At 35.1% G+C, this 15,688-nt stretch overlaps 1 protein-coding gene across 22 annotated transcripts in view; it reads left to right on the top strand.

Moving 5' to 3' along the window:
* The window catches only part of PARD3 (par-3 family cell polarity regulator), a 714,326-nt gene that overhangs the window by 479,428 nt on the left and 219,210 nt on the right, over positions 1–15,688 (top strand). For 12 of the 22 annotated variants that reach the window (XM_037986591.2, XM_037986601.2, XM_037986605.2 and 9 more), the window contains 4 exons: positions 1,099–1,288; positions 5,323–5,474; positions 6,494–6,538; positions 11,415–11,642. In XM_037986591.2, the coding sequence (XP_037842519.1) occupies positions 1,099–1,288; positions 5,323–5,474; positions 6,494–6,538; positions 11,415–11,642 (615 nt within the window). The remainder of the gene's footprint in view (positions 1–1,098; positions 1,289–5,322; positions 5,475–6,493; positions 6,539–11,414; positions 11,643–15,688) is intronic. The other 10 variants (XM_037986600.2, XM_008002775.3, XM_008002778.3 and 7 more) reach the window with 4 other exon arrangements.

Below are 15,688 nucleotides of genomic sequence, written 5' to 3' on the forward strand. Positions count from 1 at the left end.
TCAAAATGGGTGCATTTGAAATCAAAGTAGAAAGTTTTTCTTGGTAACATGCCGAGAAGAGGTTTCAGTGAACTTACAGTATTACTACAATAGTGAAGTTGATGTTAAATGAGGAATGCAGTTGAAATCTCCAGCAAGTTTACTTTTTGTGAGTTATCCTGAAAAGATGTAGCAATTTAAATAAATTCTGTTCCTTTGCTGAAATGTCTGGAACAATACAATACAGACTTTTAAAAATCCTTCAAGCTTGTATATGCCATCCCAACATCCTCAGTCAGGGCCTGAAAACCTCTGGCCACTCAGCTCCTAATTTTTTGCATCAAGATCACTCCAGGTATCTCTCTAGGCTTTGTTTCTGGTGATACTCATCTTTTAAGTGTCACCTGACTGCACCATGGACTTTTCTCCATCATGCATTTAATACTGATGTTGCTGATATCTAAAATAAATGTCATCATTTCTTCTGGCAGAAAAGATAATATTGACCATTTAAAACCTAATTCTGATGTTAATTTTGCCAAGATTTCCAGCACTTTCCACCCGCAGTGACCCAGACAATTACAACACAAGTGAATGGCTTTGGGCTCATCTCTCACACCACCATACAATTATCAGTGCTTGTAATTCTTTCTCCTTCACTAGGGCATACGCCCTTTAAGGACAGAGACTGTGTCTTACAGTACATGCTCTGCGGCAGTTGCTCAATGAATGAATGAATGAATGAACAATGCAAGTTAGTGGGGCTTCTTCGTAAATTTCCTGGTAAAATTTTTCAAAAGACATTCATAGTTTAGAATGCACGTAGCATTTTCACATTAGAAGACATTTGAGAGAGTATCTTTGGCTTTAGGAAACTTAAAACCAGAAAAATTGCATGCATTGCCCTGAGCTATACAGTTGTCGCGTCAGAGGTATAGACTCAAGGTCTCTGTTTGACAATCATTTATGAAAAATAAATGTGCTAAATTCTGTTTTGTTCTACCAGGTTGAGCAGATATATGGAAAGTTAGACATTTACTAATATAGCAAAGTATTAAAATTAATAGATGTAACACTTTGATCGATGTCTAGAATTTCTCTTCTTTTTTCACTGGACAGGTAAATACCAGCTGTCCCCTACAGTGAATATGCCCCAAGATGACACTGTCATTATAGAAGATGACAGGTTGCCAGTGCTTCCTCCACATCTCTCTGACCAGTCCTCTTCCAGCTCGCATGATGATGTGGGGTTCGTGACGGCAGATGCTGGTACTTGGGCCAAGGCTGCAATCAGTGATTCAGCCGACTGGTAAGCTCATCGTCCAGGTTTGGAAAACATGAATTAATTACAGTCACATCTTATGTTTAAGTGGCTTACCACTAAATACAGTTAATCATTTTTTTAATAGCCATGCTCTGTCTTAATGGTTTTTATATACTTAATTATCACTCTTTTAATAAAAGATTTTGCCCCAACCCTGTAAATTTAATTGTTTTAGCCTTCAAGATCTACAGTTAGTAATGTAACCAAAACAACAACAGAACTACTACCAATCAAAAAACCATGCTCATTTGTTTTTCAGTTTCACTATTTATGGTTTATTTCACATCTGTGTTAATTTGATGCATTGTTTTTCAATTAAATTCTTGTCATCTCCCTAAATCAATTCCAACAATTAGATAACTTTGCAAAACTAACAGTTGATGTGTTCTAAGAGTGGGAGGAGGCTTTTTTTTAAGTGTGTGTTTTTTGTTTTTGTTTTTTTCCAGAGTGCTATAACCATACTGTTTAAAATGCTTTGTAATTGCTTTTAACATAGTGACTTCTGGGGCACTCCCTGCTAATTTTTTTTTTCCTGTGTCTTTCAAAATAGAAGAAAGCATTTGATACTACTGAGCCAATGTGTGGCTCATGAATGCAGATGTGTGTCTTAGTGTTTATGCCTAGTAATTATATACATCAATAAGCAAAAGCAAAGCTCCTCTTGGGGACGACCTCACAAGGTTGTAGTGATAATTAACACAAACCATGTGAAGTATTGTACCAGAATTTTCTCATTGCCCTTTCTCTGGGGTCTTTTATGAATATATCAGCAAAATCATATTTAAATGTTATGGTGTTGTTTCTTCACCACTTAGCCATTCCTGCTTCCTACTGTTTTTCTGGCTTGTGTCAACATTAATATTAGATAGGAGGTGTCTGGGGGCCTGGCATTTATTTGCGTTAACATTTTTAGTAATGATCTTAACAAAGTGAACCACTCCCCCCCGTCCTCTTCCCTGGCTCTCCACATGAACACACAAAATACAGTTCATTTATCTGTTAATTATGAAGATGTTCTCTTGGAATAAATCACACCTCTTATTTGGGACCTTGAAAAGTTCATCTCTAGCTTTTCATTTCTTTCTTTTTTAATTCTCTTTTTGAAAGCACAGGATTTAAAAATAGAACTACACTCAAACCTGCATGATAATGGCCCATCTTTGAATGAGGTTTTTGGTTAAACATAGAAGGGACGACTACAATATAAAGTAAAAACCCATTTGAAATCTGCAAATGGTGTTACATTGACTGCTGTGTCTCATATCTCTTTCTGAAAATGAAAGTAACAACAGAGAAAGCAAGGATTAGATAGACGCAGTATTCATCTTAGGGACAAAAGCCTTTAAATCTCTACCATGATGAGAAATTGTGGAGGTGGTCATAGTCTTTGGGGCCTTATAAAGCAGTATATTAGTAAAAATAGATAAATAACTAGAAGGGATAGACTGTGGCATTAATTTCCCTAAGGGGGATTTGCAAAATGGTGAGGACTTGTATAATTTTGCTGTGGGGAATGTGGGACAAAGAAAATAATATGAATGAAGGGTTATCCAAACAAGAATGGCAGCTGTTCTGAATCACAGCAGAAAATGCAGGCATTTCCAGCCTGACAATATCTTCCCTAATCCTTGATGAAAATGTTATGAAAACAAAAGGCCAATAAGACAGGATTAATAACTGGAATTTTAATAACATTAGGGGTCAAGATATGGTTACATTCTTTAAAGAATCAGCTGTCATTCCTGCAATCTAACTTGTTAAATATTCCAGTGTACTGTTTATTGTGTCTGAAATTAGTTTAATGGGAATATTGATAGGGAAGAATTAATTTTGTCATAATTTAAGAGTATTTAGTTATTTTAAAACTCTTACTAATGTACAAACTCATTTGACATTTTAAATTGTATCTGTAGTTCACTGCACAGTTGTTGAAGGCTATGTCAAATGGTTAAACTTATTTGTTTGTTTATAGAATATACTGTTTTCAATCCATTAATTGATTGAAAGAACATTAATAATGTGTTTCTGGGGGAAAGGAAATAACAGCAAGTTCTAATCTTAATGGCAGCATAATTTTAGAGGTTATAAAATTAAAGATGCACCAATACGTGGTTTTCAGGCAAGATTGGCAGTGACAATTTGTATTTCTTTGAAAAATCTTTTACCAACGATTTCTACTAACACTGTAGTTCAAATGCGTTCTGTTCGCAAGTTTGGTGCAGTATTGGAGTTCAGATTTTAAATTATTCCAGAAAAGGTAAAAATAATTGGTCAGCATGTACAGAGTGACTGAAGAGATCCACTGACAATATATAAAAGAATTATTGGAAATGTATTATTTAGAGTTTGCTGCTGCAAGATTGTGTCATATTATCATATGGGTTTTAATTTTTTACTTCTAGAAGTGTGTTTTTTTTCACTTGGGTTCATGTGCTCTCATCTTTATAAACCATTTACACCAAAGCATAGTAGTATATGAAGAGGCATCTGAGGGTAGGTGTCTGTCATCATAATTTGTATTACTTTGAGATAGTCTTCATTGGGTGATGACTGACTTGTTTAGTAGTTAGCAATTTACATGGGGCTTTCACCTTAGGTTGCTGCATTCTCTCATTAGCTTTTTAAGTGGGTGAGACAACTATTCTTCTTATTGAATATATTAATACATAATGAGCTGAAAACATTTCAAGTCACCCTACCCAGTGGCGTGGCTTTTGCCTGCTATCTTACTTTTCACACTTTTAGCATAGTTCTTTAAGAGCCAACTCTCATTTCATGCACAGTAAATTGCAGCTAAATTTCTGATGTACATCCAAAGGTTGACTGTCTTTTTACTAGTATGGATGATAATTCTTATAAGGCCATAAAGGGTTACAAAAGCTTGCTTCCATCAGAAACATGAGGAAGACTATCATAAGTTCAGCTGACAGTGGAAGGAGCCCTGGGCATTTTTAGTGTGCTCAGTCAGCTGTAGAGGGATGTTCTCTCACCTGACCAGATAGGTAAGGTGGCTAGACCTGATATAGTAGAGCTAGTATACTTACTTACCCAATGTACCCAGCACAGAGAAAACCTTTTTCATATTATGAACTGTGGCTAGAACACCTTATAGCACTTTAGAATGTGTTCACAGATTTTTACAAACAGGAGTGATTCTGGGACATCTTGCATTGGAGGAACACTTCAGAAGGCATCCCGTTACCAGGGATTTGCCATATGCTTCCTTATCATCCCCACTTGAGCCACTGTGTTGGTGTCACCAAAATCAAATGTCATCTAAACTTAGTCATGTTCTTCCTGACTCTCATATACTGTTTTTTCATTCATCCGTGCATCCTCAGCCTCTGTTTCATGCTTCTGCTATAGTATTTTTCTTGTGAGCTCATAGAGTACAGGGATCTTTCTTATCTGTTATTTGGACCTATGTCTGGTACAAATAACAGTCCCTCAATCAGAATAGGTTCTAATCAATGTTTGTTGAATTGATTTGTTGATTTAATATTTCAGAGAAACTGCAGCCTTATGAAATGGCATGCCATAATGACATTTTTTCTTTCCTTAAAACACAACATAAAAGATACATAAGAAGGCTAGAATATACTCTTTTTGAAACTTCTATTTAATTACAACTTATATGGTCACTTGTTCGCTGCTAGTATTTGTATATAATATATGACAGGTTTCCTGAAAAATTCAATCGTTCCAATATCAGGCTCATTTTTTATAGTCACCTTGAAATAATTCTGTATTGTCAGAGTGAAGAAGCAGGAAAGTAGAGAAGGAGGATATTCACATGGAGGAAGAGTTACTCTAAATTTAAATTAATTTTGTATTTTTCTATCACCTTCTATACAGCCGCAGTTCTTTTTTAATGGACTGTATTTGTGTTATTTATTTCAATTTTTCTTGAGGAATATACCTATGTATATTCACATTTGCAGGTATGTATGAACCTCCCTAAAATGGATGTCTGCTATTTTTAGTAAATATTTTTATGTTTATATTTTTCTTCACTCCAGCTCTTTGAGTCCAGATGTTGATCCAGTTCTTGCTTTTCAACGAGAAGGATTTGGACGTCAGAGTATGTCAGAAAAACGCACAAAGCAATTTTCAGATGCCAGTCAATTGGATTTCGTTAAAACACGAAAATCAAAAAGCATGGATTTAGGTAGTGAGTACAATCTCCATGAATCTTTATCTAAATAAGGTTTAAATGCTTTCAGGATAAAATTGATGGTCCCAAACAGATGTCTGTTTACTTTGAGAAAATAAATGTGAAATGTGGCAATTTGGCAAAAATTAGTTTTTCTCCCGGTTTGAGATAACGATATTACTCATAAGTGGCATGTTTACATAGTATGCAATATGTTAATATATATGTTTTCTTAAGAGAATGGAAACAAACACATGTGCATATCATACTATGTCCATGTATCTTTATTTTACACAATGAAATGTTTTAACACTTTGGCTATTTAAAACCAGTTTCATTGAAATTGTATTAGGTTGGTGGTGGGATTTTTCAACTAGAAGAGAAAATTTTGGAGAGAAACCATTATCTCAATCCATGTCTGGAATTTGGTTACTTCATGATGTCTTCCTTTCATTGCTGTTCTTTAAGGTTTATTTATTGGAAACTTTCATGTTTTGATAATTAAGGCATTTAATCAAAGTAGTAATTTGAGAGTATTTCTTATAGAAAGTATTTAAGAGCAAATGAGAGGAGGAAAATAATCATAGTTGTTCAAACACCAATCAGGTGTGTCTCTTTAAATCCAAATCCACCAAAAAAAAAAGTAAAATAATTATATCTATACACTGAATGATTTAAAACCTTTGTTAATCAACTGTAACTTATGCTGTTCTCTGGTGGCTGTTTGTATTCCAAGACTAAAAGCATTAATTTATCATATGCATAAAGAAAAATTTGATGATGCATTGCCTTGGCTAATTATGATATGCTAACATATAACACACATGTCTGTGAAATGAAATGACTGGCATATTGCATGGAGACACTGCTTTTTTTTCCTCCTTTTTTGATTATGAATGTTTGCTTGATGTTTCATAGTATTTGCATGACATGTTAGCTGAGGATCGTCACCTAACTGAAAAGATCTGGGAATGGTGGAAGCATGATGGGCTATGGGAACTAACTGGGCTAACCATTATACATTTACCTTTTAACAGTAGCTGACGAGACTAAACTCAATACAGTGGATGACCAGAAAGCAGGTAAGAATGGACAGTTAGACTGTTGCCATAGAAACCATGGCCTATAGAGCTTATCACAATTATAGAGCTGCCAATCATATGCCATGTAAACATACATATTCCAGTCTTACACAGATGTTTTCGTTGTGAGAAATCAAATTACATAAGAAATATTTTCTGTTAGTAGAAATTTATCAATGGTGTACTTACTAAATAGGAATATAATTTACTGCTTCAAAAAGGCTAGAAACAACCTAGATTTTCTTAATTATATTCATGTAAAGATGTTTTATCCCAATTTTTAAAAAGTCAAAATCCTGCAAACATGATCTGTTATGGTAGACTCCTAGGTTTTAAGTCATCTATGTGATGTCTAGGTTAACATCCAAAAAGTGATTCTCAGAGTGGTGATTTTGATTTGAAAGATAGTAGTGCCAATATAAATATTTTTCATTGTAGGACAACGTCCGGTATTGCTATCATTAGTCATTCAGAAAGGCTTATTCTTTTTATTGATGCTGGAATTAGCTTATAGTTAACCTGACATTGTATTAGACTATATAATGCATATGGTTTCATTTCTTAACTTTGTGAGCTTGTTCTAAATTCATTACTTCTAAAATATTGTTAAATTGTTCCATAGAAACAATGGATTATATTGAATTGGGATTGTATTATAGTCATCGATTTTGCTTTTTATGTTATTATTGTATGACAGTAATCACAGGAAAGTCTTTTAAGTGTAGTTAACGTGCTTTGTATAATTGACCATTTATGACATAAGTTTGGAATAGTGTTTTAATCTGTATCCAGTATGATGTAGTTACACTACTTAGCACTAATTAGCTTCAATTTGCCTTTTTAACCTGCAGTAGTAAATTAGTTTTAGCGTGCTTAAAAAATGTATATCCCACATATATATGTAAAAATTATTGTGGACATGGTTGGAGTTATATTCTGTGGAGTATAAGAGAAGGCGTAAAAAATACATCTAATAAATCATAAGATTAACTGTATTGCGAGGCAATTAATTGTAGCCTTAGCCCTTACTGAGTTGTTTGTTGTTCTTATGAAACCTAAAGTTTATTGAATCAGAGCTAAAGAGAAATGTTATGGGATAGTTCACATATGTGAAATAGTAGTTTTTAGAGTTAGCAGTATTTCGTACTTTTCAAGCAACAACCCCGATCCGAGTAAATAGTCATAAAAACCAAATTGAACTGCTCAGGTTAAAGGACCTGACTTCATATACAATGTCAGTTAGGTAAAATAAGAAAAATACCTAATTTAACCAACTCACAGCTACTATAAGGAAAAGGACAGTTTATTGTGATCTACAACATAATGATATACAAGTTATAACTCAATGCATTAGATAACTTTCATGGAAAGTCATTACATAAGTTTCAAGGCAGATTGTATAGTCTAATCAAAAATCAGACTGCTTTTGTGTTTTAAAGTATTAGATTCTAGAGAAAAAGATTTTTTTTTTTTTTTTTTTTTTTTTTGCACTTTGTGCAGTCTATTCTACCAAATTAAATTAGAAAATCTTGGGGCAAAAAGTTGTTACAAAGATATCAAAATACTTGGTCTGTTGATTTTACATCTAAATGAATAAAATACCTTAAGTATTTTATTATGTCCCTGTCCTCTAATATTAGATGGTGAAAATATTTTCACTTATCTTTCTTTCGTCACTTCACTTGACTTGAGTTTTCAAGAAAGATTATGATTTTATAGATTAGTCCAAAGGTTTTTGGGAGAATCATAGTGGCATCTTAGCATTGAGCATCTGTCTAACCTAGCCATAAGCCTTTCATAATGAAAATTGAATTACATTTCCCTCTGCCCCTTGCAAAAGACCTCCCTCCCTCCCTTCCTTCCTCTCTCTCCCTCTCCCTCTCCCTCTCCCGGCAATAGGGATATTACTAAGTAGGAATAAAAACCAGATCTAGGAAAATAGTATGACTATGATTTCCCTCTTTTTTTTTTTTTTCTTCCAGATTTAGGAATCTTGTATCATATTTTGGGGATAAATATTTCTCCCCAAATTATAACAAGGGAGAACAGGTATAAGAGAATTGTATTTCTAATGGTTTCATTCTTGAAATATAAAGATTAGCAAAGTATGCTAATGACCTAAAAGATTTGTGTAAAGTAAGAGCTTAAAATACTGTTTTAAAATTAAGACAAAAGATACTGATTTTTATGGTGTAAAGACAATCTTTTGCATGTATTTTACATACAGAAAGACTTTTTCAATTTTCATTACTAGTAAAATGCTAAGTTTGTATTGTTAGGGAATCCTTCTAATTTTTTTCTAAAGGCACTTGACTGAATCAATGTATTAGGGATTTTAATAACTTCATTGAGAAATCCTAACATATCATTCAAAATCTTTGTTATAGTTTCTTGGTCAAATATAGTACTAAAATGTACGTTGCTCATGTTATAAATCGAAAGTTAGCAAGCTCTTTCTGTAAAGGAACAGATGGTAAATATTTTAGGTCTCTGTTGCAGCTTTTACATTCTACCATTGTTGAATGAAAGTAGCCATAGACAATATGTAAATACATGGGCATGGCTGTGTTCCAGTAAAATTTTCCACATTTGACTCTCGGTTTGCTGATCTGTGTTACAGATTCAGAAGTTCTAGATAATTGACATTTTGTATATTTTTTTAATTATAAAAGTTTTCATCTCTACGTAAATATACAGAGAGTAGTTGATTGACCTTCCACAAACTCAGGGCCCACCATCCACAATGATCAACATTTTGCCAAAAGGTTATTTCAGAATGTTTTCAATTTAGGGAAATGAATAGGTAGGTAAGCGCTGAATAGAACTTACACAATTATCATTTATTGAATTATACTTTGACCATTGTTTTTCTTTCCTAGTTTGCCTGTAGGGACACTCAATTTTAATGAACACTAATGCCATTCCTGAAATTCATTATTTAAGTTTGTATTGCTCTCAGTACACTAAGTAAAATCTCAACTAACTTTACATAAAGAAAAGCTTAATATATATAAATGGTGTTTTTATGAGAATTCTTTCTGGAAGCATGAAATCTTTATTCATGATATATACTCCCATACAAATACATACACACATACACATATCCTTAATAAACCCAAGAAAGCACCAAATATTTGCCTAATACGTGTTTATAGAACCCAAATATAGCTGGTAAATTATGAAAACTGATAGGCATTTATTCACAAAAAGATCTTTCCAGTGCAAATTCTAGGAACTATAAAGGTAAATATCCCTGCCCAGGAATGATCTTTTCCCATTCTTTTTGATACCTTGATTTCTTATTATATAGGTTTTTGGAACAAAATTCATTTTCCTTCCCGTGACATGACTTTTATGAGTAATTTAGAAAATGTAGTTATCAAAAATTGTAGTGCTACCCAGAGAAAAAGTAAGATTGATCTCATTGAAAGAAATAAATCTCATGAACTTTTGTCATAAAATAAAGAAATGTAGACAAACCCGCATTGAGAAAGCTAAATATGACATCTTTTTATTTCCAGCACAACAATTTGTGGAGTATTATTTCTTCCTTAGAATCATGTGTTTGCCTTCCTGTTTGTGCAACATTTTTAAACATATCTATTCTTACCTAAAACAGCTTCATTTAACCTCAATGAATCTTAAAAAGTTAATTTTTGTTTTGAGTCTTTCAGTGTAATTTTAATTCTGTTTTATTTTCTGAGCTGTGAAAAGCCTGTGTCACAACTACTTGTCTTCTGGGTAATAACGTGATCAACATATGGGCTGATGACCCCATACAGAGATAAACTATTTTGTTTCTCCTACCCTCTATTTTTTTCACCTGTCTTTTTAATAGTATACATGAAGAACCAGTTCTATAACCTGGATTGCCCAAGTGGTGGTGCAGAGCTGGCATTTCAGTCATCCAGAAGCTAAATTAGTCTACCTTTGAGTGTCAGGTCAGGCAGTGATAGATGAGGCTGTCTTACCTAGTTAAAGAAATCAGTTTTGATTGCCTTCCACAGCTTGGCACTATTGGTATTATTTCGGGTCCTTCTGCCCTAGATCCTCAGGAAATAGAGCCAAATTTTTAATTGCCGGAATTTGTCCCTGTCATCCTCATGAAATGTTCTTGTTAATTGCTAAGTTGTCTGTCTTCTTTCCATCACCTGTTTTTCAAACGTATTATTCCCAGGTCTAGAGCTAGAAGTACTCATATCCAGTCTCTCCTTTTTTATTTCCCTCTGGGAGAGAGCCCTTACATAATCTGTTTCTGGTCAAAGCTTGTGTTACTCTTTCTATGGAATATCCATATTTCCCAACCTGCTGCCAGGTTGCCCTAATTGTTTTGGTGACATGTCGGCCCCCGTGGTCTTACTCCTTATGCAGTGTTGTGAGTCTGCACTTTAGCAAGGAAGAGACTTGACAGAGCACATTGATGTCCATGTCTAACTTCTGTTTTAAGTAATTTTAAATTGCCAAAAAAAGGTTTTAATTAAGTGCAAAACTTATTCTTGGTTGTTTACCTTATCCTTCTTCTCATCTTCCCTTGCTTTTCAAAGGAGCTTCCTAATTATTCTGGTTCTTTTAGATTATTTCTATTACTGGAGCAAAACGATTTGACAACAGTTTCACCTGTTGAAATGTTTTTTAAAAAGTAATGACTTAGAGGTTTTCCTAATGCAAAGAGAGAAAATAGACCAAGTCTAATATAAATTTGGGAAAAATAAAAATTAGCAACTATTGCTTCATTTATTCTTTGTCTTTTCCATCCACATTCCAGAACTCATCATTGAGCAAATAATTGTTATGTACCTGAAGTTTTCCACAGTGCATATTCAGGTACATAATTTTCACTAATTCACACTAACACTTTTTTCTGTAAACCTCCCAGGTTCTCCCAGCAGAGATGTGGGTCCTTCCCTGGGTCTGAAAAAGTCAAGCTCATTAGAGAGTCTGCAGACTGCAGTTGCCGAGGTGACTTTGAATGGGGATATTCCTTTCCATCGCCCACGGCCACGGATAATCAGAGGCAGGGGATGCAATGAGAGCTTCAGAGCTGCCATCGACAAATCTTATGATAAACCCGTGGTAGATGATGATGATGAAGGCATGGAGACCTGTAAGTTTATAATGGCTGAAAGAGTAACAATTAAAATGACTCTATTTCTTCAAGTGAGCTCCAGGGAGCCCTGGGGGTTTCCTAAGACTCTTCAGGGGAATCTCTTGAGATCTCGGAGGTCTAATAATCTCTTATTTCATAATAAGAAGATGATATTATTTGCCCTTTACTCACATTCTTTTATAAGTATACATCGGGGTTTTCTGGAGGCCACATGTCATGTGATACTACGTTAGACTGAATGCAGAAGCAGATATGAGAATCTGTCTTATAGGCCAATATTAAACTAAAAATTTTGAAAAAATATTTAACAGTGCCATTGTTCTCACTTCTTTTGGAATATATGTATTTTTTGGTAAAAATGTAATTTTTGTTAACACGAAGCTGCTTGTTTTTAAAAAGTAATATTTTCAAACTTTCCCAGTTTTCATTCAGTACATGTTGCTAGATATAATCCACATACAAAAAGGTTATTTAGAGTGCTTAATAATTTTTGGGGGTATAAAGTCATCATGAGAGCAAAATATTTGAAAACCACTGCTTTGTAGTATCCCTAATGTGATGTCTCCATTGAATATCTGTAATAATCTGTGATCTTAAAAACACGTTTTTGTTTTGCTTTCAGGAATTACTCTTGCTTTCCTATAACTAGCAAGCTATATTTGTGTGCGTATATTTTGAAATTGCAAAATATTTAAAACCAAGATTATTAAAAGTCAAAGGTTAATATGAATATTTTCCATGCTTTATTGAAGAAAAAATAAATTTATAGATAGGTACAAATATATCCTTCCAGAGAATTAAACATTTATTATATTAAAGTAACCATTCTATTAAAAAATAATGGAAAAACTCTACTCATATATTTACTAAGAAGCAAAATGGCTTAGGAGAGCTAACAGTGAAAATTGTTGATTATCTTATATTGTTCATAACTACTAATTTACCTTTTAGTGTTTTAACCTCAAATGTGACTCACCCATCAAACTATTGTAAGAATAGTTGGAGGGACCACAGAATAAAGCTAAAGCAGAGACCAGAGATAATGTGTGTGGATTGTAAATTACTTGCAATTCAACATTTGAGTGGACCACTTCTATCACATATACCTAAGAAATTCTTTTGTGGGAAGAAGAGTTTTAAGTAACAAATACCACATTTTGAGAATAAGGAAAAACTTACGTATTTTGCTTATACATATAATGCATTTGAGAAGATGAATATTTCTGTCATAACGTAATATGCAAAGCATAACTTTGAGGATTGGCTACACTTCTCTCCACCTCCGCCTGATTCTCCATCTAAATCCAGACAGTTTTTTCACTATGATCAGCCAGTGATTACAAATATATGCAGCCCATTCTTGCAGGATGAAGAGCATATTTCCTATTTTTGCTGCCAAACCTGGTCTCCAAGATCCTGAGTCATATGAGCTTTCGAGTCTATTGAGTTTTTTCCCTTTGTAATAATGGTTCCTTGCCATCCTAATCAATATTACTTGACAATTATAGTGCTTGCTTCTATCTTGGATGTATATTTAATCAAAAATTACTATGCTTTGGCCCCTCGATATATATTTTTTAAGTATCTACAATTTGTGATGCTTTTGAACTTTTTTCTTGTTCTGGTTAAAATGTTATTTAATTTTCCTTAAAAAATGCAGTTTGCTCTTACAATATGTCACTCATATCAAATGTAATGGGATAGAATACATATGAATATAAGGTATATTTTTAATTCTGTAGAGATAGCCTTCAGAGTGTCCCACCAATGTGGACATCTGATTTTGTCCCTATGTAAACTTATTTTTCTTAAAATGAGAAATAACATATATTAAAGTTCGTTCATATATCTGTCCTTTAGAGAAAAAAAGTGAAATGAAACACATGGATAGACAAATTACAATTTGCAAACCAAATATAAAGTTCTGGACAAGACCTGGGAAATATACGTGTGGCAGGTGCCCTAAAACACACTGCACCTACAACCACCAAATGTCGTATTCTTCAAAAGTCCTGTTTTTATTATTTTTTGCATAACAGTTTTATGAACTTTTCCTATGGCAAATGAAAGGCAACTATTGTAAATTCCAAACTTTTCCAATTTTGGTCGTTGAAATTGTGTTTATAGGGTGGAATGAGCACGGAAGTGGAATTCAGGTGACTTGCGTACTTATCTACATTCTTCTAAGTAATTTGGGATTTTAGTCCAAACTTCAACTGCTTGAGCTTTAATTTCTTCATTTGTAAAACTGAAGATTTGGACTAGATCATTGACTTTCAATTGGTGTGTTGTGATCTCTGGTCAGGAGCAGTACCTCGGTGGATTTGGAGAGTGGGAAAGGCCACCAGCGTCTCCTTCCCCTGCCCTCTCCCGCCCCCCACCAACCTTGACAGTTGTTTTAATCACTTCTGTACATGGGGATCCTTCGTAAATTTTAGTTTTTAAAAAGAGTGTTTTTGAGTATTTAGGAAAAAGTTGTAAAAGTTCTGGCTTAGATGGTTTAGATGGTTCCCAGAGTCCCTCCTAGTTTAACATTCCATGATTCTATGTACCCCCTCACTGCCCTACATCTGGCGTGCTAACCCCCTCACCTTCTGCGAGGCCTACGTGGAAAACACCCTATCTGTTTTCATCTTGCTTTACCAAACACAAAGCTTGGCAAATCATAGAATTCAATGAATGTCGGCCAAATCGATGAGTGGGTGAGTGAGGTATCCCACACTGGACCTTGTATCTACTAGATCTTCAATACCTCAGCAAGCTCTTTGTTTTTCTTTAAAAAAAAATGTCTATCAAACGTGGTGTTACTGCTGGTAGTCATTAGGCTATCAGCTTATGTAAAACTGAAGATGCAAAGGCACTTTCTGCCTCCAGCTTTGGAAAGAAGGCCGGCTTAGTGAGCCCTCCTTCGGTTTCCTAACCACACCATTTTCAGGATCTGGCCTGTGGACTTGCACAGCCAGGTCTCTGGACTTGCTGTCTCTGTGGCTGTGCTCCTGCATTTTTGCCTTTCTGGGCTTGTCCCTTAGCTATGTGTCCCCTGGCTGCATGTCCAACATCCTCCATTGTCTGTGCTAAGTGGGCCTCAGGGGAAGTGGGTTCTTTCTTGTCCCGATGGTCTGACTCAGTTACAGCTGCCCATAGAAATTAAAAAGCCACATCCCCCTTGAACCTGGATCTGAAAAGAGGACCATTGTCTAGGCAGACGGTCTTTTTGTCACACGGGACATTTCCTGAGGATGCAGTGCACCCTGGAAATGTGTGGCTAGAGAACAAGCCATTGTGTAAAAGCTAGTTATGGAGGTCAGCAGGAACAGAGAGCTCCTTCCACCATGCTGCAGGCTCTGGTTTCTACCATCATGTGGCACTTTTCCTCTTTACAAGTAAGACACGTAGGCGTAGGCATGGCTGATTGCTCTTGTCAGTTGGGTCGAGCCCCTCCCCAGTGACTGTATTCATGGCACTGAACAGGCTGGCCTCTTCTCAGCAGTGTGGAAATCATGGCATGGGCACAGCAATGGGGCCAAGAGACTGGGGTGGGATCCATGTGGTATCTGGTAACTGTCATCTTCTGCAGCACTTGCATTGTTCCTGTGGAGATGGCAGAAGCCAGCATTTTTGTCTCTCATGTAATCCATCTGGCATCTCCATGTTGTGTGCGTCTGTCTGGATCAAGATGGAGCTTTGTATTCTGGGACCCATTATCTCCGAGGCCCTACCTGTGTTTGACAGGTCAGGGCACTGACAATCTGCTCCCTCTTCTATGCAAATTACATACCCAGCCTGGCTCTCAGCAAGTGACTTCTACTTTCCCCGTGATAAATCAGTTTCTATTGCTACCAAGAAAATGCATGCAGTAAGATTGCTTTGTTTTCTTTTAAAAAATACATTAATTCTACTTTTTCATAATTAGAAGTTACCAGAAATTGTAAGCCTTGCACTCAGTTTTGAAACAGCTCTTTGATAAGGTTGAGGAAGTAAAACGGCAAAACTAAATATCTCCTACTAATTGTACCTATTGATTTTAAGATACATTCAACTTC

The sequence above is a fragment of the Chlorocebus sabaeus genome, chromosome 9 (genome assembly GCF_047675955.1).
Source record: "Chlorocebus sabaeus isolate Y175 chromosome 9, mChlSab1.0.hap1, whole genome shotgun sequence".
Taxonomy (NCBI): domain Eukaryota; kingdom Metazoa; phylum Chordata; class Mammalia; order Primates; family Cercopithecidae; genus Chlorocebus; species Chlorocebus sabaeus.